This window comes from Symphalangus syndactylus, chromosome 10 (assembly GCF_028878055.3).
Source record: "Symphalangus syndactylus isolate Jambi chromosome 10, NHGRI_mSymSyn1-v2.1_pri, whole genome shotgun sequence".
In the NCBI taxonomy this organism is placed as follows: Eukaryota; Metazoa; Chordata; class Mammalia; order Primates; family Hylobatidae; genus Symphalangus; species Symphalangus syndactylus.
Genome location: NC_072432.2, coordinates 87,800,132 through 87,824,111, shown reverse-complemented (window position 1 = coordinate 87,824,111; position 23,980 = coordinate 87,800,132). Strand labels below are relative to the sequence as shown.

At 49.5% G+C, this 23,980-nt stretch overlaps 1 protein-coding gene and 1 pseudogene across 2 annotated transcripts; both read left to right on the top strand.

Moving 5' to 3' along the window:
• Nucleotides 1-94: 94 nt before the first annotated feature.
• Nucleotides 95-21,447, top strand: SMIM41 (small integral membrane protein 41). 2 transcript variants are annotated; one of them, XM_055296262.2, is made up of 3 exons: nucleotides 95-1,281; nucleotides 5,018-5,092; nucleotides 21,397-21,447. In XM_055296262.2, exon 1 carries the CDS (start codon nucleotides 880-882, stop codon nucleotides 1,159-1,161), a length of 282 nt encoding a protein of 93 aa, XP_055152237.1. In that variant the 5' UTR covers nucleotides 95-879; the 3' UTR covers nucleotides 1,162-1,281; nucleotides 5,018-5,092; nucleotides 21,397-21,447. The 2 variants fall into 2 exon arrangements, with proteins under 2 accessions (XP_055152237.1, XP_055152236.1); XM_055296261.2 differs by lacking the exons at nucleotides 5,018-5,092; nucleotides 21,397-21,447 and adding an exon at nucleotides 3,981-4,808.
• Nucleotides 21,372-22,094, top strand: LOC129491757 (large ribosomal subunit protein uL23-like; annotated as a pseudogene).
• The last annotated feature ends 1,886 nt before the right edge of the window (nucleotides 22,095-23,980 follow it).

Here is a 23,980-nt window from a genome sequence, read left to right as displayed (position 1 = left end):
TCTCACCCTGGCTTGGCTGTGGGACACCTAGCTGGCAATGGGCTACCCTAGTAGAGGGGACAGTAACATTCCCCTCCCTTCTGGCATTGCGATTTTCTGAAGTGGGGGACTGATTTATCCAGGGTCAGGACTGGAGTCCTGGTGGATCAAATCTCTGCTCTCCCATTGGTCTGTAAATGTGACTCTCCTTGGCCTATGGGGCCTGAGAAAAGGAGTGGGGGTGGGCCTTGAATTCCCCATGCTCTGCTCTGCTCTGCTGTACCCGAATGTCTCCCTGCTGTGGAGTGTGCAGGAGGCATTGGCCTGCTTGTCCAGCCCCAGGAGGCTTCTGCAGGGGATGATGGACGAGGAAGGGTGGGACTTACCCTTATGGCTGCCCGTGTGCCTCCTGGCTCAGCAGCCACCTGGGCCACCTAGCAGCATAGAATTTTGGTCTAGGGACAAAAAGCCCAAGAATGGGGACAATCACCTCTGTCTTGTGTCTTGCTCAGAGGGGCAGCACCCCAGCCTGCAGCTGAGATGGGGTGTGAGGATCTTCTCAGGGCTCTGCCCAGGTGTACCTCTTGGCCCACTTTGCGAAGGGGAGGGACTCCTGGGGACAGGGCTCCTGGTTTTGGCTGACTGGACTCGCATGGGGGTGCCTGTGGGCCCTAGGGATGAGAAGAAATACGTCCGGGCCTGTGGAGAAAGGGCCGTAGCCACAACGGCTGGAGCTCTTTGTCTAGGAAGTGCCCGAGCGCTCTGCTCAAGGGGTAGGGGCGTAGGGCGCCTGGGGTCCGCCCCTTGGTTCCCTCCCCGACGCAGCCGCCGGCCCGCCCGCCAGTCGGGGCTGCAGCACATCTGGCGATCCGGCCACATCTGGGCAGCCGGCGCTGGAGCATGAACGGCTCTCAGGCGGGCGCTGCGGCTCAGGCCGCCTGGCTGAGCTCGTGCTGTAACCAGTCGGGGTCGCCGCCGGAGCCCCCCGAGGGGCCGCGCGCGGTGCAGGCGGCGGTGCTCGGCGTGCTGTCCCTGCTGGTGCTTTGCGGGGTCCTGTTCCTGGGCGGCGGCCTCCTCCTCCGCGCCCAGGGCCTGACAGCGCTGCTGACCCGCGAGCAGCGCGCGTCCCGCGAGCCGGAGCCCGGCAGTGCTAGCGGAGAGGACGGCGACGACGACTCCTAGGCGCCCGGCTGCGCTCAGTGGTCGCGGCCTCCAGGCGGCCCCTGACTCCGAGCGGTCCGGAGCATGCTCGACGGCTGCTGCGGTCCCGACCCCTTACCGGAAGCGGCTCGCCCCACACAGGTGAGAGGGAGGGTAGCGGGAGTGTGGGCGCGGGGGTTCGGGGGGCTACAGTAGCTTCCTTACTGAGGAGGCTTCTTGGGGCGCGGCAAGGCACCTGTCTTTGGAGAATGGGCTCTTCAGCGATTCGGGTTCCCAGCTCTGTAAGTCCACGGCCGGTGGGGCTGCAGCCCACCCAGGTGTGCGGGATCAGGAGGAGGCCGCCCCGCCCCGGATTGTGTCTCCTGCAGCTCTGGCCCTCTCCTCCCATCTTAAGTGTTCCAGCCTTATGTTCTTTTTCTAGGAACAGAGGCTGCTGTGTTAACTGTGGGGTGGTTGTGGAGGCAAGAGGATGACAGAGGAGGAAGTCTGGAGGCCACAGTGTGCTTTGGGGGCTTCTTCCCTAGCCCCCACCCTCACCTCCACGGTCTGCATCTGCCCCAGCCCCTATAGGTCCTAGGCCCAACTCTGCGGGCCCCAGCACTGCCCACTCCACGGGGCTGAGGAGACAGGCAGACAGTGCCAGCCTTTGACCTCAGCTTCCTGAAGCCTTTTCCCTGGGAGGGGGCTTGAGGGAGATTCCTTGCCTGGCCTCCCTCTTGAGACAGGGAGGGGAGTGTGGTCATGTTTGAGGGCAGATCCAGGGGCCTGGGTGGCCCAGGGGAATGGGGAGGTGTGTGCAAGGCCCTTCCCTGGACCCTGCTCAGGTCGTGGGGAGGAGGTGGTGAGGGGTGGGGGAGTAGGTGTAGCCCAGAGCAAGGAGCTTTGTGTGGTGTGTGTTGGGGGGTGTGGATGGCAGGGTTCCTGGCAGCTGGGGGACCTCAGAAGCACTGCTCCAGGAAGTGGGGCTGAGGATTTCCAGCTGTGGGGGCTCTGTCTGGGTGTCTTGCTCTGTCTCTCCAAGGACAGGAGCCATCTGGAGGGAAGGGCCTGGATGGCCCGAGGACAAGGTAACTACAGGCGAAAGCCACCTGGGACAGAGCCACAGGGGCTGGAGAGGCCTTCTCTGTTCCTTCCCTCTGTTCAGCTTTGCACCTAGGAGCCCCTGGGGGTTTCTGTGGGTGGGAGTGTTTGTTTGTCAGGGGTGACTTTGGCCTCTCTTGCCCCCCCCCCCCGATTCTGGAGCCCCTCCCCTGCTTATCTGGGGTAGGGCAGGGTCCCAGTTTCCAACTGAGAAAGGAGTCAGGCTGGGTGTTTGTGAGGGGCAGCAGGAGGATGTGGGCAGGTGCAGCTAAGCAGCTGCGAAGCTAACGACGACGTGTGATCCCTGCCCAGCAGCCTAGGATTTGGCACTAATCCTGGGCAGCGGCGCCACACTGGCCTTGCTGAGCCAGGGACTTCTCACCTCAGGGCCCCCCACCCCCTCACTCCACCCCCTAGGAGGGAGGGTTGTTCAGGGCCCTGAGGGGTGTGCGTGGTGTGTCTGTTACTGCACCTGGCACAGGCAGGGGGCTGGGCCCAGGGGACATTCCCCCCTCCCTTTGCTGGGAGAGAGGGTGGGAACTTCCTCTCTTGATTGTACCCGGTTTCACCCAGCTGCCTTGCCTGTCACCCTCTGGCCCCATACTCTCCTATCCTTTCCCAGCTGGGAGAGACGGTCTCCAGATCACTGGGAACCCCTTCCTTTTACACGTGGGAGAACAGTAAGTGACATGCTCACATGAATAACAGAGCTGAAAGCAGACCCTGGGCCCTGATTCCAAGTTCAGGCCCCCTTCTGGCACTTGGGGGCCCCTCTTGCTCTGTCTTCTTACCTTCCCTGCTTTCTCATCACTCTTTGAGATGCTGGTGCAAAACGCGGCCTCTTTTCATACATTTGTGAATCAGGGATGGACCCCCAAACCCCTGTGTCACTGCCCCCTTCCCATCCTGCGTCACTGCCCCCTTCCCATCCTGCTTCCCCGGGGCCCTGCCTACCTTCTTGCTGTGGGGAGCAGTCTTCCAGATGCCGGCAGCAGCTCCTCAGCCAGCTGGGCTCAGCTTTCCTGGCCTGAACCTGAGGGGGGTTGGGCTTAGAGGGTCAGCTGGAATAAACATCCGTGGAAAAAAATCCAAGCGGTCAGAGCCGAGGGATCAGGGCCGAAGGCTGATGACTTTCCGTTTGGCCTTTGGGCTCAAGTTCCTGTGGTGTGAGGGTGTAGAGTGATTTGGTGCCAGGAAGGGCTGTGCCCCCAGCATCATGGTGTCTGCTCACACCCAGGACAGGGCTGGGGCGGGGGTGCAGAGGTGGGGGCAAAGGCTTTCTTCATCCAACTTCCTCCCGTTGCTGTTCCTGAGTCCAGTGCTTGGAGGGCAGGGCGTGGGGTGTGCCAGGGACCTCGGTGTTCCTGTGGGAAGGGACCGAGATGTTTGCTGTGGAACTCTGACCCTGGTCAAGGCTGTCAGGCTGAGTGGGCAGGAAAGAATGTGGAAAACTGGGAAGTGGGTGCTGCTGTTACCCCATCAGGCTCCAGCTGGGAGTGAGATGTGGGGGATGGGTGCAGGTCTGAGTGCCAGGGAGAGAAGCCAGGCACCCGAACTCCTAGCCAGCTCACTTAGTCTGCACCGTCCATAGGGGAAGGGCTGGGGTGGCTGATGGGTTCAGAACTTGCCCTAACCTTCCTCCAGCCCCTGAGATTTTCCCTAAGCTGGGAAAGCCTGTGAGAGGTTTATGGAGTCCATTCCTCAGTCTCCACATAGTGCAGCTCCCTCTCCAGCAAAGACGGTGGTGGCTCTCTCTACAGATTCCTGAGCCCCACCTCATCTGCCAACCAGAGAGCCTGCTCTCCTGCTGCCGCTCTGGGGATCCCCTGCCACCTTCAGCCCATTCTTGCTGCAGATGACAGACTGGGAGATACCTGGCTTGTGGTGAGACCTCAACCTGGGATCCTTGCACCCAGCTGCTGCCTCTGAACTGCTCCACTGGACCTCCGGAAGTGCTCAGTGTGGGCCTGGACCTGGGAGACCTGCACTCCCAGCCCGTTTGAGGCCTGCTGCATGTCCTGGGCACTGAAGTGGCCACACATCCTGGATGCCTGGTGCAGCAGGTGCTGGCTGTGCCCCCTGCCTTCTGGCCTCTGAAGACATGAGTGCAGCGCCTGTCCTGTCTCGTGTGAGGCAGCAATGATCTGACAGTGACCGGCCCCTGCTGCAAGTCAGTGCCTCCCATTTGCAGGCCTGCGGCACCCCTGCAATCCAGGAATGCTGCATCGCTTTCTGTGGCCTGTTATTAAATATGCTGGTGATGCAAGCTTCAGGTCTACGATCTATGTCTCCAGCGCTTGACTCTAGGAATTAGTGGTTTGTTCCCCGACTCCTCTCCAGTTTTACCTGTTTCTAGCAGATATAGCAACTCCAGCCCCTGTCCCCTGGCCTCTCCTCAGTGGTGACTTTTCCCCTTGCACCCTCAGATCCACATCTTCCGAGGGTAGGTGTGAAGTGGGCCAGAAAGCCACCCTCACGCCAGCACTCGGCTGCCCCCCTGTGGCCAGTGTGGGTAAGAGCACTGCTTCATTCAACCAGTCACTGTTGGGGTCTGTCTCATCAGAGTCCAGCCTGAGCCTCAGCTTTGAGATGAGAGTGGGTATCGTGAGCATGTGCATGGAATTCTAGATTGCAAAACCTTCCTAAACCTCAGTCTCCTAGTTTATAAAATGTAGGTGACAATATCATAGGTTTGTCATTGATCAAATAGGTAACATGCTTATTTATTGAAAAAAGTCTTTCTGCATAGTAATCATCCTGTGGCATCATTATTTTCCCTGAACCTGACCATTCCTAGAGAGGAGAAGAAGAGAAGAGGAGAGGACAGAAGAGAAGAAGACAGGAAAGAAGAGAGGAGGAGAGGAGAGAAGAGGTACAGAACCAGCCCTCTATTCCTGGGAACACTCATTTTATTCTCTTTTCCATGAGTATTTACTGAGTGACCGCTCTGTGCCAGGCATACTCTGGGACGTGGGGATGAGAAGATAAACAAGACAGGGCTGGGTGCAGTGGCTCACGCCTGTAATGCCAGCACTTTGGGAGGCCAAGGCAGGTGGATCACGAGGTCAGGAGTTTCAGACCAGCCTGGCCAACATGGTGAAACTCTGTCTCTACTAAAAATACAAAAATTAGCTGGGTGTGGTGGTGCCTGCCTATAATGGGGAGGATTGCTTGAATCCAGGAGGCGCAGGTTGCAGTGAGCCGAGATCGTGCCACTACACTCCAGCCTGGGTGACAAAGCAAGACTCCATCTCAAAACAACAACAACATCAACCACAAAAAAACAAAACAAAACAAAAAACACACAAAAAAACCAAGACAGAGCCCCTGCCCCTGAAGAGCTCACATTCTAGTAAAGAGTGGTGCTCACAGAACTGAAGTTAAAGTAGACAATGAAAAGAGCCCAGAGTGAAAGAGCCGAGGGCAGAGAGTGAGAGCTCTGCTGGGATTAGCAAAGCACAACTCACAGAGGAAGTGGCATCACCACTGGGCATTTACCTGGCAAGAAGAGGGCAAGAGCATTTCAGGCAGAGATTTGGAGGTGTGAAGCAGTGAGCTTCGGAAGCAGGGGGGCTGGGGCAGGGCGGGTGAGGGAGGTGTGACCAGGGTGGTGGGTAGGGCCAGCCTGGGCAGGAGTTGGAGCTAACCCCAGGAGCAGCAAGGTGTCTGGAAGGTTTCATGCGGGAAGTGACATGTTAAGATCTGGATCTTAAAGAAATTGGGGGTAAGTCTGTGGTGGGGATAGCAGGCTGGAAGTAGAGAGGAGCCAAGGAGGCTGTTGTCAAAACCCAACAAAAATGATAGTCGCCTGGACCAGGGGTAAGAAGAGCGCCAGGGCTGGGACACCAGCTTTGGTCACTGGTTGGATGTGAGGGATGAGGGAGAGGGAGGAGGGGAGGACGATGTTCTGGTTTCCAGCCTGAATACTGTGTGTGCGGTGGTGCCACCCACTGAGAGGATGTGTTATCAGTTAGAACTTTTTTGGTCTGAATTTATAGAAAACCCAAACTATATTTGGCTCAGGCAGAAGGGAGCTCATTGTCCCATGTAACTGAAAAGTCTAGGGGTGGTTCTGGCCGCAGGCCCAGCGTGATTCAGGGCTCCATGGTGGTTGCAGGCCTCAGTTTCCCCTCCTCTCGTAGCTCTGCTTGCCTGTGTCGGCTTCTGGCAGTAGAGCCTGGTGGTTGAGAGAAAGGACTCTGGAATCACGTGGTCTGGATTCGAATTCTGGCACCGTAGTTATTGGCTGCATGGCCTGATAAGGCCCTGAACCTCTCTGTGGCTCAGTTCCCTCCTCTTTAGGGTGGGGAAAAATGGAGCCTACCTCGTGCCATGTTTTATTAGGATGAAGTGAGATCCGTACATGTAGGGTGCTTGGCACATACCTCATGCCAAGAAAATGCACTGTGAGTGTTGATGGTGTGCGTTCCCGGCCTTCACGTGAGGCAGGACATTGGCTTTAAGCCTCTCAGGTTCAAACCTATCAGGGAAGAGGGAGGTCTTCTCCCATGTCACTCGGGCCAAACCCTGGGGCTTGCTGCTATTGGCCTGTTTGACTCTGTGCTAACCCTGAAACAGTACTACGCTGAGAGTATGGAATGTTCTAGATTTTGGTAACCTGCTGTACTTGGTTTGGGGTAGAGGTGGAGGGAACACCACAGACCACAGGGTCCAAAGCAGAGGGCTGTCTGTGCACCAAATCTGCGCCTGTTCAGTCCTGGGGTGAACAGGTGCTGGGTGGCCATGAGATAACTCATGTCCCCTGCTGATGGGGCCATGGGCAGACGGGCAGCTGATGAGCTCAGCTGTGGCCCCTTGAGTTGGAGGCGAGCTGTCAGGTGGACAATGAGTATATAGGACTGGAGTTCAGGAGAGAGAGTTCTCAGCCCTGATGCTGCTGGAGGTGGAAAGTAATGCTGCAGGAATGCATCAGAATGAGGCGAGAAGGCAGGGGATGCAGGACGCAGCCCTGTTGGACCACCACTTAAAGGCAGGGGCAGACAAGGAGCGCTCAGGGTTGGGGGAGGGAGCCTGAGGAGTGGGCTCTTTTGGCAGTTGAGGAAGAGAGGATTTGGGAAACTGAGGGGTTGGCCGGGAGCCTCCATACCCTGAGCAGTTCTGGGGTGCTGAGAGGGGACCTGCAGCCTGGGACCTTGGAAGGAAGAAGTGGGGAAGGCTTCTGCCCATCTGAGCTGCTCCCACCACTACCCCTCAGGCTCCAAAAAAAGCTCCACACAGAGGAAGATGGTGGTGTGGTTGCCTCTGGTCTGTGAGCCCACTGCAGGGTGAAGAACAGACTTACTAGAATATACTCCTTCATGCTGTATGAATGCCTTCCCAGGCACATGTCTCACCTAGGCATAAAAAGACAATAAAAAAAATAAAACAAACACGCAAAAAGGATCCTCATCCTGCTCCATAGCTGCTGGTCTGCCCTTCCCAGCCACAGCTGACTTTCATGAGGCTTCTGTGAGTCCTGCCATGAGGCTGAGGCTGCAGCCGCACGCCCACACCCACGGCTCCTCTGGGTGTCCACCTGCCCCGGCTCAGAGCTGCAGCCCCTCCGGGATCCCTCCTTGAGAGGCTGTGCTTTATGGCCATGACTTCTATTCTTTCAATCTGCTCACTCCGACATTGTCACTCTGGTCCCTTGACCTCTTTTACCTCTGCTTCCTCCCTGACCCTCAGCCTGTTCCTGGCTGCCCCACTTCCAGTGTAGATTGCCTGGCTCATTACCTCAGTCACTGTCTTGCCCATGTCCTAACTTCACTCCATCCACAGAACCATCCCGGTGAAACCTCATCCCTGGATGACTTCAACTCTCTGTCCTTTGAACTTTTACCCAGGCTGCTGGGTGCCCCCGAAGAACATCACACCCTTGAGTAGACTGATGGCACTGAGAATGGTCACGGGGTCCCACTGCCCGGCCCTCGCTGCAGCCAGCTCTCTCTCCTGCTGCATTACTGCAAGCCTTCCCTGCTCTTTCCAACCTGACCCTCCCACCTCCCAACTCTGCTCAGGTGTCCTCTCCTCCTCCTACTTCCCATGGAAAATAAGTGGCCAGAGGAGGGCCGGGCCTCCGCCTCTGCAGTCCCTCCACCCCACTTCCTCCTTAACTCGATTCTTCAGTTGCTCCTCTGCTGGCTGTCACGTCCAAGCATACTCCGGTTTCTGCCACCTTAAAATAGCGCTCTTTGCACCCACTGCCGCCTCCGGTTACTATCCTATGTCTCACTTGTCTTTACAGCCAAACTTCTCCAAAGAGTTACCCACGCTTGCCGTCCCCACTTCCTTGCCTCCTGTTTATGTCTCCATCCTCTTCAGCCTGGCCTCCAGCCTGGCCTCCACCCAGCTGAGCTGACGGCCAGGTCGTCAGATCCCCTGGGTGGTTGCTCCAGAGGCTGCTCTCCTGGCCACATCTGCTGTGGCCGACCCCTTCTCACAGATCTCCTCCTGCTCCTATGGCAATTCCTGAAGAAGCTCGGTGCCATCAACAGGAAAGGATGAGACTGTGGACTCCAGAAGAACACTGCTGGGGCTTCCCCCTGAGTCTGCCACTTGCTGTGTGAGTTAAATCCTCTCCATCCTTAGGAAAATGAGGTAGTGATCATGCCCACTTGGCAACACTCAGAGGTGAAGGGCACCTTAGTGTCTGGGCACTGGGGCTCTGGAGCGCCTGCTGGGTTGAATCCAGGCTCCCTCAGCTCCTAGGCCTGCCCTTAGGGCATCTCCCGTCTCTCCTTGAGAGTCTTGTACCGGGGTTTCCTCTTTCCTGTCCCAACACCAAGTTCCTCTGGGCTCTCTCCTAGATCTTTCCATGGGCCCCCTGCCCTTCCCCGGATGCAAATCGCCATCTCTCGGCCTATGGCCCTGAAATCAGCAGCCCCAGCCTAACCTGGCCCCTGAATGCCATGTTAATCTGCCCACCCATTCTACAGAGATTTATTGAGCAGCTGCGCACTTGCTGGTGGGAAGGGCCCTTCAGTGTACCTGTAAGCAAATGCATGAGGTGCCTGCAAAGAGTGATTGTGCTGCAATGGAAAGACAGCAGGGTGACGGGATGGAGACCTGTGGGGGACTTTCGTGAAGGTGGCCAGGGAGAGCCTCTCCAAGGAGGTGACACTTGAGCTGAGACCTGACCTGTGAGGTGACTTCAGCCAGGGAAGATCTGGGGCACAGTGTTCCTGCTAGAGGGGCGGGAAGCTCCTGGGGTGGCAATGAGCCTGGTGTGTCTGAAGGGACACCAAGAAGCTAGTGCGGACGGGGAAGGACTGTGGAAGGTGCCAGAGCATACCCACAGCCAGGTTCTTCCCTCGGGAGCCGTCTCCCTGGCAGGTTCTACGTCTTAGAGGATGGTTTCTCCACCCCAGCAGCTGTCCCCGATTCCCCTCCACGGCCAGTGAGTCACCAAATATGGTCCCTTCTGCCTGATGGAAAGCTTCGTTTCATGTCCCCGGCCGCCACCTCGCCTTGCACCTGGTCCCCGTGTCCCTTGGGGCTTCTCAGCCCACCCATCCTCCACACTGTTGTCAGAGTCGTCTTTAGCAGAGGAGCGTTCTGTCGGGCCATACTGTCTGGTCCCTGTTTCATACTTCCTCAATGTGGTGTCCACTGCTCATAGGATGGCATCTTCCTGTGGCCCCCCCAGACTGCTGCCCTCTTGATTCCCTGCTCCTGTATCTCTCACTACTGTCCCTCACGTGCTCCACCATCTCCAGTCTTCTGGGCCTTTGAGGATGCTGTGCCCACTCGTCTGCCGGGCACCGAGTCTTCAGTGGCCGTGGAGGAGTGCTAGGCTCCAACCATTCACCCCTCATTCATCCAGCCGCCACTGCTTGTAAAGCTTGTACTGTGTGCCAGGCACTGCTCCATGCACCAAGGGAACAAAACCGGTGGAATTCCCTGCCCCTGTGCTGCCTGCTTTCTTGTGAGGTGAGACAGATGATAAAGTACACAATTTAGAAACAGAGCCTGTCAGATGGTGTATTAGCTCCTGGGGCTGCCATAACAAATACCACAAGCTGGGTGGCTTGACACAGCAGACATTTATTCTCTGATAGTTCTGGAGGCCAGAAGTAGGAAATTCAGGTGCTGGCAGGGCCATGCTCCCTCTGAAACCTGTAGGAGGGTCGGGTGGGGTGGCTCACACCCATAATCCCAGCACTTTGGGAGGTTGAGGTAGGAGGATCACTTGAGTCCAGGAGTTGAAGACCAGCCTGGGAAACATAGTGAGACCCACCTCCCCCATCTCTACAAAAATATTAAAAAATTAGCCGGGCATGGTGGTGCATGCCAGCTACTCTGGAGGCTGAGACAAGAGACTCACTTGAACCTGGAAGGTTGAGGCTGCAGTGAGCCATGATTGTGCCATGCACTCCAACCTGGGCAACAGAGCAAGACCCCCACCTTCAAAAAAACAAAACAAAACAAAACAAAACAAAACAAAACAAAAACCTGCAGGAGGATCCGTCCTTGCCTCCGCCTTGCTTCCGGTGGTGACTGGTGGTGGTGGCCGGCAATATCTGGTGTCCCTTGGCTTGCAGCTGCACAGCCCAGCTCTGTCCCATCACATGGTGTTCTTCCCGCGTCTCTGTCTCCAAATTTCTTATGAAGACACCAGTCCTTTTGGATTTGGGGGCCCACCCCAGTCCAGTATGACCTCATCTTCATTTAACTAATTACATCTGCAATGATCCTACTTCCAAATAAGGTCACATCCTGAAGTACTCAGGGTTAGAACTTTAGCACGTCTTTTTTGAGGGGGACACAGTTCAACTTATGGAGCAAAGCAAAGCAGGGAGGGTGCATGGAGAGAGCAGGGGAAAGGCTGAAATTTTAAATGGAATCATCAGGGAAAGTGTCACCAAGAAGGTGTTGTTTGTTTGTTTATTTATTTATTTATTTTTGAGACAGAGAATTGCTATGTTGCCAAGGCTGGAGTGTGATGGTGTGATCTTGGCTCACTACAACCTCCACCTCCCGGGTTCAAGCGATTCTCCTTCCTCAGCCTCCTGAGTAGCTGGGATTACAGGCGCGCGACCACCACACCTGGCTAATTTTTTATATTTTTGGTAGAGACGGAGTTTCACCATGTTGGTCAGGCTGAGTCAGGCTGGTCTCGAACTCCTGAACTCAAGTGACCCACCTGCCTCGGCCTCCCAAAGTGTTGGGATTACAGGTGTGAGCCACTGCGCCTGGCCAAGAAAGTGTTATTTGAGCGAAGACCTGAATGAGAATGGGCAATAGAGAGAGTGGGGAGGGGGCGGGGGGAAGGCACTCCAGGCCACGGAACAAGTGCTGAGACCCAGAGGAAGGAGTGCGCCTGCTGTGGTCGGGGAACCGTGGGGAGGCCCAGGGAGCTGCAGTGAGTGAGCAAGGGAGCACCGATGAGAACACAGAGAGGCTGCAGGTGAAGTGGGTCTTCCATGGAGAGCCAGAAAATGGACTTGTCTTGCACATTCTCTCAGGAAGCCACTGAAGAGTGTGCTCTACTCGAACCAGAGCATCAGTCAACCTGAAATGACAGAGGCCTCTTCATGCTCTGGCAGAGAGGAAAGACTGGGCAGTTGGTCTCATGAGTTCTCAGTTATTGGAAATCCATAGATGGCTGGAAATGCTTGTTGGCTGGAAATCCATAGATGGCCAGAGAGTGGGGCAGCTTCTTCTTGTATACAGGTCCCATGCCTGGCTGCCGTCCTCACCATCCTCCCAATACACACTGAACCTCACTGGACTCCCAAGAAGTACTTTAGTGAAGGATCAAGTAACGGTTCCAAACCCACAAAGGTGATGAAGCTTAACCAACTCTCTCCTTTCTTGTTTTTATTTATTTTATTTTTTTCTTATGAAAACAGGGTATCACTCTTTTGCCAGGCTGGATTGCAGTGGCGCAATCATGGCTCATTCTAGTCTCAAATTCCTGGGCTCAAGTGATCCTCCTATCTCAGCCTCCCCAGTAGCTGGGACTACAGGTGTGCGCCACCACATCTGGCTATCTCCTTTCCACCATATAGAGTTCCCTGGTGTTTTTGCTCCACGGTCCCCTCTGCGTTCCCATCACGGGTTTCAGGTTTCAGGTGGCCATTCAGGGAGCTGTCCTCAGCCTGAGCCTCTGCTCTTTCTGCGGGGGGAGCTCCTGGGGGCTTTATCTCAAGCTCCATCTTTGGAATCTCTCTCTTCTTGAGCAACCTAAACCCATTCACCCCTATGAGAGCTACTCTTTGTTGAAGTTGAGTCTGTGTGAACTCTCCTCTTTTCATGGCTTTGAACCCATTCCTTGCAGATAAATCTGGCTCAAGGTGGATGTGTCTGCTTGGACCGGTTTGCATGATAAGAGCCACTATATTAGCTGGGAACTTCCCTGCCCGAGCCATCTGCTCAAATGCCAACTCCGTTAGGATGGGGATTTCTGCTGTTTTGCACTGCACTTGGAGGACCATGGAGAAATATGTTATTGAACAAGTGGCACTGCCCCTTAAGTTTTTCCTTTGATCATAGAGTGGGGAGGAGGGGGGGAACTGCAAATGTATGATAGCTCCTTAACTTTCTCAAACAAAAATGTATGAACTCCCAGAAATGTCCCAGAATCTAATGGAGGCACATTGGAGTTGGTCATATAATATGCTGCTGGCGTGAACAGAAGATTTAGGGAAGTGTTAACAGCAAAGTTTAAAGAGGACAGTTGGTAGACTTACAGATATTGTCAGGCTCGTCTTTTGGATTTAGCAATAATGAAGTTTTGTGAGGAAATCAAATAATTCCAAAATGTTTTCAAGGCTGTCAATTCTTTAAATACCACTCTTCATGGATTTGCATTTTCTCCCAGTGTGCAGGCAGGGTAGAGAGGGACACGGCCACATAATTGGTTGAAAATTTGAACAACATGCTCTTGTACCTGGGAGGGCGCTCCAAAGGCTATGAAAACATTGGGAGCAGACTCAACCACTTCAAAGGCACAGGTGGCTGGTGAATGGAACCTTTTGCTGCCTGCTGGTTCCCAGTTTTGAACGTATCTTTTTGTTTAAAATGTCTTTATTACAAACCAAATGTTACAAGAATTGTAGGGGAAATGAATTAAAAGTAGAAACAATATTTCATCCTTTGTCATTTGAGAGAAATGATGAATATTTCAAAACCATTTGTCAGAAAGCAGGGAGTTATGCCCACTTCTCCTCCCCCAGAGACCAAGGCGATGTTTCTTTCAGTGGGTTCCAAGGTCCTCTAGCGACAAGGGACTTTTATGGGTGTTACTTGAAAAAAGGGTGGTTAATAACTTGAGGATTTTGTGTTAAGCAAAGATAAACAGGCTTCTTTATTGTAGTTCTTTAAAGAGGCATTACTATGCCAATATTAGGATGAATCTAAAAGGGAGAGGATTTCAAAGCAGATTTGGCCAAATAATTCTTTTACCTCCTTCTTTTTTTAGAGGAGCATCTCATGGGACCACCATTCCAACAGACATGCTTTGAGAAACATTCTAAAACCTTTCCTTTGGAAGAGTAGAACAATTTTAGAAAAAAACAAAACAAAACAAAACCATGACACTTCAGATGCATTTCCTTTGCTTTGTCAGGACAACAGCATAAAATTAATTTTATTCCCAAGGATTGTAATGCCATGTTACTAAATTTAAATTTACTTTTTTTTAGCAGTTTTTTAAAAAACTCTTTTAAAGAGTGATTTAGAAAACAGACATTTTAGGCTGGGCATGGCAGCTCACGCCTGTAATCCCAGCACTTTGGGAGGTCGAGGCGGGCAGATCACGAGGTCAGGAGATCGAGACCATCCTGGCTAACACGGTGAAACCCCATCTCTACTAAAATACAAAAAAAAAAAAAAAAAAAAAGAAAGAAAGAAAAAATCAGACTGGCGTGGTGTGGTGGTGCACAGCTGTAGTCCCAGCTACTCGAGAGGTTGAGGCAGGAGAATCGCTTGAACCCGGGAGGCAGTGGTTGTAGTGAGCCGAGATCTCGCCACTGCACTCCAGCCTGGCGACAGAGCGAGACCCCGTCTCAACAACAACAACAACAACAACAAACAAACAAAAAACCCACACATTTTGGAACTACAACTTACATAAAACAAATCTCTGCAGGGAGTGTTGGCCAAGGATGTTCAATAATTTCATACAGGATGGAAATGTAGCCCCAGAATTTCATTTTTGCCACAACTATTTTACCCAAACTTTGTTGTACTCTGTGGTTCCGGCAACTTGGCTGGTTTTCCTATAGCATGGTTGTCACAAGGAAGGCCTGTTCCTTGCAGGTGAACTATTTTGTTTGTTGATCTCTGTGGCAGCCCGGCAACCCTGTTGTCTAAAATGAACTGACCCAGAGACTGGGGTCAGTAGGCTGGGCCGTTGGCTGAGGTATGGGGATTCGGGGCCAAACCCAGGGAGCCTAAAGGCCTGACTTGCTGTCTCTGCTGGGAAGTTGGCTGTATTGGCCAAGAGACTGGTAATGTTTTACTAAATTAATCAAGCTTATCTAGGTATGTTTTTATCATGTTATACGTTTGGAACTTTAGCTTCTGAGTTGCAATGCTGGCTTCTGTGGTTATGGCTGAAGATTGTCAGGTTGGCTCTATTGCTGGACTAACATAATAGAAATGGACAGATTCTTTATTCAATTGGATTGTCATTCAACAAAAGCAACGCTTTTGGAAAAATCTGGCCGGGTGGGGCACGGTGGCTCACGCCTGTAATCCCAGCACTTTGGGAGGCTGAGGCAGGTGGATCACCTGAGATCAGAAGTTCGAGAACAGCCTGGCCAACATGGTGAAACCTGTCTCTACAAAAAATACAAGAATTAGCTGGGCGTGGTAGTGGGCACCTGTAATCCCAGCTACTCGGCAGGCTGAGGCACGAGAATTGCTTGAACTTGGAAGGCGGAGGTTGCAGTGAGCTGAGATTGTGCCGCTGCACTCCAGCCTGGGCGACAGAGCAAGACTCCATCTCCAAAAAAAAAAAGAAAAAAAGAACCCGGGAGGGGGAGCTTGCAGTGAGCCGAGATTGCACCACTGCACTCCAGCCTGGGCGACAGAGCGAGACTCCGTCTCAAAAAAAAAAAAAAAAAAAAAAGAAAAAAAAGAAAAATCTAACTTGAACAATTCCTATGAAGCTTTTTGAATTTTTTTTTTTTTTTTTTTTTTTTTTTGAGACGGCGTCTTGCTCTTGTCACCCAGGCTGGAGTGCAGTGGCACAATCTCAGTTCACTGCAATCTCTGCCTCCCAGGTTCAAGCAATTCTGCTCCAGCCTCCCGAGTAGCTGGGACTACAGGCGTGCACCACCACGGCCAGCTAATTTTTTTGGCGTGGATTTTTAGTAGAGACAGGGTTTCATCATGTTTGCCAGGCTGGTCTCGAACTCCTGACCTCAGGTGATCTGCCTGCCTTGGCCTCCCAAAGTGCTGGGATTACAGGCCTGAGCCACTGTGCCCGGCCAACACAAAGCTTTGTTCTTGTTGGGTTATGGCTCACTCAAAGAGGGAAACTCTTCCATGCACATCCAGGTAACCTGTGCCTCTGTACCCCCTGGGATGTTGGTCAAGCTATGGCTTGGCCTCCAAAGGCACTTGCGGCTGACCATTCACTGCTCCTCCCTCCTGCTGTGCTCTCACCTCTTGGCTTCTGCAGTGCCCTTTGCTGTCCTTGCTTCCTCTGTTGTCAATCAGTCTAGGTGTTCTCTGAATTTAGTGGAGCTTCTGTCTCTCCTCTGGGTCTCTCATTTTAAAGTCTAGCTTGAGCGTCTTCACATGGTGCTAGGTCCCAAGAATTTAGTTGATGACCTTCTGCTATAATATGACCAATGGTCAAAGCAGGTCACAAGGCCAGTCCAGATTCAAGGAGAGGGAACATAGACTGCCCACCCCTACACCCCTGCCCCCTGTTTTTTTTTTTTTTTTGAGACGGAATCTTACTCTGTCATCTACGCTGGAGTGCAGTGGTGTGATCTCGGCTCACTGCAGCCTCCGCCTTCTGGGCTCAAGCGATCCTCCTGCCTCAGCCTCTGGAGTAGCTGGGACTGCAGGCATGTGCCATCACACCCACTTAATTAAAAAATTTTTTTTTATAGAGATGGGGTGTTGCTATGTTGCCCAGGCTGTTCTTGAACTCCTGGGCTCAAGTGATCCACTCTCCTTGGTCTCCCCCCTACTGGATATTACGATCCACATCGCAGGGGGCAGGCGCCTCCCTCGATGCAGGGAGTAATATCACCCCCCCCCCCCGGATGTTATGATTCACGGTGGTCACACAGTGTGTTTACATTATTGTCAGTAATATCTTCTCCGCCTCTGGAAATTACTGACTATATTACAGACGGGTGTACATCCTCTGCGGTATTTGCAGCAATAGCATCCTGTTCCCCTGGATATTAAGAACAATATCACAGGAATGTTTCTACTGCCAGCGGCATTGGGTGTAGTGTCATCCTCTCCCAAGTTGAAATTAGGAACAATATCCCGGGGGTGTGTCCACCCCATGCGATATTGAAAGTCATATCATCCTCTTCTCTCCTGGATCATGGGAACAATATCACTGGGGTGGTGTATACTTTCTGTGGTATTGGGAGTAATATCATCCTCTCCGCCTTGGAATATTAAGGACAATATCACAGGGGGGCTGTACACACCCTGCGCTATTAAGAAGAATATTATCCTCTCCCGCCCTGCATATTAGGAAAAATATCACAGAGTGGGTGTACACCTCCTGCGATATGGGGGGTAATATCTTCTTGTCTTCTTCTGGATAGTAGGAACAATATCACACGGGTTTGTACACTTTCTTTGATATTGGGAGTAATATCAACCTCTCTGCCTTTGAATATTAAGAACAATACCACAGACAGAATGTACACCCCCTGAGATATTGGGAGTAATATCAGCCTCTCCTCTCCGTAGATGTTTGGAATCATATCCCAGGGTGGGTGTACACCTCCTGCTGTATGGGGAGTCTTATCGTCCTCTCCCTTCCTGGCTATTAGGAACAATATTACAGGGTAGGTGTACACAGCCTGCGATATTGGGAGTAATATCACCCTCTCCCCCTCTGGGTATTAGGAACAATACCACAGAAGGGGTGTACACTGGCGGTAATAGCATTCTCTTCTTCCGTGAATATTAGGAGCAATATAACCGGGTGGATGTACACCCATTGCTCTACTGGGAGAAACGTCATACTCCACCCCCTGGATATTCTATTCAGATCAATATCGGCGGGTGGGTGTACACCTATTGCGATATTGAAAGTAATACCATGCTCTCTCCCTCCCTGGACATTAGGAACAATATCACAGGTGGGGGTACACCCACTGCGGTATTAGGAGTAATATTATTATTAATTATTACTCATTTATTAACATTAATATGAATTACTAATATTAAGAAATAATTGCTAATAAAAAGTTTTCAGATTATTAATATTAATATTAATTATTAGGAGCTAATATTACTGTTTTCTAATGAATAAGATCAGTACCAGTTATTAATATCAGGCATTATTAATAACTAATATTAATAATTTATCGTTATCGTCAGTATAACTATTGAATATTATCATTATGATAAGTATTGATTTTAAAAATTATCAGTTATTAATATTGATAATTTATATCAATTAATAATTGATATTAATTGTGATATGTAATATTGCGACATTCCTCACAATATCGCAGAAAATGTACACCCCCCTGTGATGTTGTTCCTAATAGCCAGGAGTAGATGATGACATTACTCCAAATATCGCACTGGGTGTACATCCCTTCTGTGATCTTATTGCTAATATCCAGGCAGGGAGAGGACGGTATTAATCCCAATAATCCAGAAGGTGTAGACCTGCCCTGTGATATTGTCCCTAATATCCAAAGGTGGAGAGGAAGCTATATCTCCCAATTTCGCAGGGGTTGGACACCACCCCTGTGATATTGTTCCTGATGTCCAGGGTAGAGAAAATGACATGACTCACAGTGTGGCAGGGGGTGAACACCCCCTCCATGATATTGTTCCTAATATTCGGGGGGAAGAGTATGATATTACTCCCAATATCCTAGGGGGTGTATAGTATCCCGACCTGTGATATGCTCCGCCACGATGCGGGGAGTACTATCACCCCCCCCTTTCCCTGGATATTACGATACACATTGCAGGGGGGCGGGCGACCCCCGCGATGCCGGGAGAAATATCACCCCCCTCCTGGATATTAGGAGCCACATCGCAGGGGCGTGGACACTCCCCGCTGATGCGCACTCAACCCCCGTCCCTCCCTGCACGTTAGCAGCCGCTGGGGACGCACAGTGTATTTACGATATTTCCAGTAAGATCACCTTTTCTATTGAACCTTATGAAGAAGATCACAGAGGGGTGTACACCTCCTGCGATATTGGGAGTAATATCGTTCTCTTCTCCACTGCATACTGGGAACAATATCACTGGGGCGTGTATTCCCCCTTCCATATGGGAGTCATATGATATTTGCCTTCCATATATTATGAACAATACCAAAGGCGGGGTGGACACTTTGACGATATTAGGAGTAACATCATTCTCTCTACCCCTGGATATTAGTAGCACATCATTCTCTCTACCCCTGGATATTAGCCCACAGTGACATACACATACGCCTCTCGCCTTTTGAGGCATCAAACGCGTTACGAATTACGCGTAATTTTTTTTGTAACTTAATCTTATTTTATTATCATGATTTATTTTTTGAGACGGAGTCTCGGAGGACCGCCCTCCCTCCGTCCCACTCCCTGGTTGCCCAGACAACCTCAGAGACAGATCCTGGCTGGGCCAGATGGTTCTTCTCTTTGATCCTTTGTTTCCTTGTCTTTCTTCGTGTCTTTAACCCGCGTGGACTCTTCTGCTCGGGTTTTACAGACGGCAGCTCCACTTTAGGCCTTGTTAGTGGGGACTTTCCTGATTCTCCCCAGATGTAGTGAAAGCAGGTAGATTTGCCTTGCCTTTTCTTCTTTCTTTCTCTTTCTCTCTTTCTTTCTTTCTTTCTTCTTTCTTTGTTTCATTTTTTCCTTTTTTTTTTTTTTTGGAGACGGAGTTTCGCTCTCGTTGCCCAGGCTGGAGTGCAATGGCGCGATCTTGTCTCACCGCAACCTCCGCCTCCCGGGTTCCAGCGATTTTCCTGCCTCAGCCTCCTGAGTAGCTGGGATTACAGGGATGCACCCCCACGCCTGGCTGAATTTTTGTATTTTTAGTAGAGACCGGGTTTCACTATGTCGGTCAGGCTGGTCTCCAACTCCCGACCTCAGGTGATGCGCCCACTTTGACCTCTCAAAATGCTGGGATGACGGGCGTGAGCCACTGCGCCCGGCCTATTTACTTATCGTAGGGTAGTTTTTAGTTTTTTCGTTTCTATGTATGTACGTACGTTTAGAAATGTAGATATTTTTATACTTTCATATATAGACGTAAGTGCTTGTATTTATGCATTTATATATATACAGATACTTATATTTATGTATAAGTAAATATATTTGTATATAATAAATACATATACCTATTATATACAAATACAGATGCTCATATATAAATAAGTAAATATTGATATATAAGCAGTTATATATAAATACATACATTTATGTTTGTGTATAAAAATGTTATATTCATATTTATAAATAGATAAATATGTTTGTGACTATTTGTCTCCATTTTCTTTCTTTCTCTTTGTCTTTCTCTCCTTTATGCTTTTCTTCCTTCCTTTCTTCCTTTCTCTCCTTCCTTATGTTTTTCTTCCTTCCTTCCTTTCTTCCTTTCCCTCTTTCTGTTCTTTTTTCTTTCGCACTTTATTTCTCTTTCCTTCCCTGTCTTTGCTTCTTTTTTCTTTCAACCAGAGTTCTGGAGATCTTCACTGAGTCAAGTGTACGGTCTTAAAGTTATTTAAGCAGTATCATCAGAAGCCTATAACCAGAGTACCTGTCATAGTCTTTTCTGTGAGTCTCAGAGGGAGCCCTGTGTTGAAGACGAACATTCCGACCTGTAGCTGAGCAGGAGCTTTCAGGAAAGCATCGGGGGAAGTAATATCTAAGTGACAAAGTGTATGAAATGGCTGTGATGAAAGATCTGATGAGAGTTCATTATACCACAACTGACAAGGATATTCGATTTTTTCTGTGGTATACAACATTTATTTATTTATTTAGAGACAGAGTCTTGCTCTTTCGCCCAGGCTGGAGTGCAGTGGCATGATCTTGGCTCACTGCAAGCTCCGTCTCCTGGGTTCACACCATTCTCCTGCCTCAGCCTCCCGAGTAGCTGGGACTACAGGTGCCTGCCACCACTCCCGGCTAATTTTTTGTATTTTTAATAGAGATGGGGATTCACCGGGTTAGCCAGGATGGTCTGGATCTCCTGACCTTGTGATCCACCCGCCTCAGCCTCCCAAAGTGCTGGGATTACAGGTGTGAGCCACCGCGCCTGGCACAACATTTAAAATAATAATTGGAATTATGAGTCATTACTCTACTGGCACATAGCATGGATAAGGAGGACATTGACAAATCTCCAGGAATTTTATATAATTTCTGACAACATAGCATTTTACCCATACAAATATAACACAGGGAAGGTTAGGTATCTCTTTTTATTTGTATCTTATGTATCGTTTTCCTTATAAAGAATACAACCTACTGTACTTGCGAAACATGCCCTACTTTTCTTGCATGCTTTGCATAGAGTTGTTTCTAGTTATTCTATTATTGCTAGTAGTTTTATTTACATATATTGATTATAATTTTAATACTTAGTAATCTTTTCTTTTCCAGAGAAAACTGGAAGTAGACAGTTATAAACTGTCATATATTAGCATTCTATAGTAGGTTAGAAAATGTATGAATATACCATCTCCCAACATCTAGAGGGATGTGTTTCCTCATAATACAATTCCTCAGTGTGGCAGAAAAAAACATGTTTATTATCGGGCCAAAATATCTTTAGTCTGTCTGTAAAAATAGGAAGCCAAAAGTATATAAACTTGAATTATTTATGTTCAGTAATTAATGCTTTAGTATTGTATCTTATTTATAAATGGTCTAGATATTTAATGCAAATCTTTCACTTAGCTTAACTTTAAGGTTAAAAATTACCAGAAGTACTTTGGAAAGTACTATTAGGCAGATTTACTGTAAACAAATTATTTTGGAAATGATGTTTTTCGCTTTTCACAAGATGGCACCGAAAGTGAAGAAGGAAGCTCCTGCTCCTCCTAAAGCCGAAGCCAAAGCGAAGGCTTTAAAGGCCACGAAGGCAGGGTTGAAAGGTGTCCACAGCCACACGCAAAAAAGAAGATCCGCATGTCACTCATCTTCAGGCAGCCCAAGACACTGCGACTCCAGAGGCAGCCCAAATATCCTCAGAAGAGCACCCCCAGGAGAAACCAGCTTGACCACTATGCTATCATCAAGTTTTCGCTGACCACTGAGTCGGCGGTGAAGAAGATAGAAGAAAACAACACGCTTGTGTTCATTGTGGATGTTAAAGCCAGAAGCACCAGATCAAACAGGCTGTGAAGAAGCTCTATGACAGTGATGTGGCCAAGGTCACCACCCTCATTTGTCCTGATAAAGAGAAGAAGGCATATGTTGGACTGGCTCCTGATTGTGATGCTTTGGATGTTGCAACAAAATTGGGATCATCTAAACTGAGTCCAGCTGGCTAACTCTAAATATATGTGTATCTTTTCACCATAAAAAATAATGTTTTTCATAAGAATGACAACTTAATTAGAATCAAATCTATAAGCTTTAAGATTTTACGTGTCTAGTAAGTATAATATTAGCTTATTGGACTAGAACTCAAGCAGAATAGGAATTTATGTTTGTTTTATATTCAATAGTGATAACTTTGAAGACATAGTTGTTTTATTACACCAAAAATATTATATTAATCTTATTTAACTTTTATCCAAATCGTGTTAACTTAAAAAATATTTGATCAGTTCCTATATTTCTAGGAGTTTGGTGAATATTTATTTATAAATGCTTATTTTTTTCCAGGCCAAGTTAGAATAGAGCACTTTTAGAGGATTTTATAAATGAATTTTGCAATGCTATCCGGAGTTAAGAAAATATCACATATACATAACATACATTAATAGATACACAAACACAAATAGAGATTTCATAGCCTTCATCCTGAAATTTCAGCCGTGAATCAGGCATAAATATTCTGATGGTTAATTTTAGACATCTACTTGATTGGATTAAGGGACACACATAGCTGATAGAACACAATTTCTGGGCATATCTGTGAGGGTGTTTCTGGAAGACACTGAGATAACCATGATCCAATGTGGATGGGCACTGATATGGTTTGGCTGTGTTCCCACCCAGATCTCATCTTGTTGCCCAGGCTGGAGTGCAATGGCATGATCTTGGCTCACTGCAACATCCACCTCCTGGATTCAAGCGATTCTCCTGCCTCAGCCTCCTGATTAGCTGGGATTACAGATGCCCACCACCACGCCTGGCTAATTTTTTGTATTTTAGGTAGAGACAGGATTTCATCATGTTGGCCAGGCTGGTCTGAAACTCCTGACCTCAGGTGATCCACCCGCCTCGGCCTCCCAAAGTGCTGGGATTACAGGCATGAGCCACCGCACCCAGTGAGAGATTTATTTCCTATAAAGGGTTGCATCCTGCAGGGTTGTCCTTCCGACAGGCTGGGAGGCATAGCCTGCAGCCAGAAGCCAGAAGATGCTTCAAGGAGGAGGTAAAGGAAATAGTAATTTATGCTGAGTGGAATGGCCAAATGCATTTATTTAATAACCTCTAGGAGGAGTTATGAATATTTATGGAAGGAGAAATGCATGCATGCACAATTGAGTTTCTTCCTTCTTCATGGGTCCCATGTGCAAAAAATGGCAGTGTTAGCATGATCCCAGGGTGGAGTTTTCAGCCCTCGGACATTGAAAGGTGAAGCAGAGGACATGAAAACTCGCTCTGTGCATCCTCTGTACACTGGCCAGAACCTCTCCGTCATGGATGGTCTCTTATCAGGCAAGAAAGGAGAGGCTGACATCAGTGGTGGAGCCTTTGAAAGGGCTGGTTTCTGTTAAATCCTTAGGGAAGAAAGCCTCATCATGGTTAGCAAAGGAGGGGGTATAACGATGTGTAACTGACCCCTATCATCCCATCCTAGCAAAGCTGAGAACTCAGTTTTGAAAGTTACTCTGGGGTCCCCTCAGCCAAGAGTGGGTCTGTTCAGTCAGTTGGGACCTTAGGGTTTCATTTTCATTTATGAATGCTAATGGGAAAGAGTACGCTGTCTCCATGGCAGCTGAATTTGCAAGAAACTCCTTGGATGGGGTTAATGGCAGCTGTATTTTTCTGGGAGCTCTGCTTTAATTGGATAAAGTAAGTTTTGGTAAGATTTCTTCCTTTATCTTCAGTATCTCAAATGTTTTCATTTAAATAGTCTGTATAACAACTTTTGATGTCTGAGTGGATTCCCACACAGTCATCTATTGTAAGACTTTCTGATTCCTTTTTTTCCCTTTGTTCATTATGAATAGGGCTTCTGTAAATAATTGCATGGTCGCTTTCGTTTGGAAATAACATCAAAGTAGTTGTCAAAATACTTAGGAATGTGATTTTTGGATTGTAAGGTCAGTCTTGTTTAGCTTTAGAAAAAACTGCCCAACTTGTAATGGGGAGGAAAAAGATTTTCGATGTTTTTGGAATTCTTAGATGGGACCCTCTGTAAAAACTGACAGATTAAAATGAGAAAAACAGAAACGTTTAAAAACATGTAT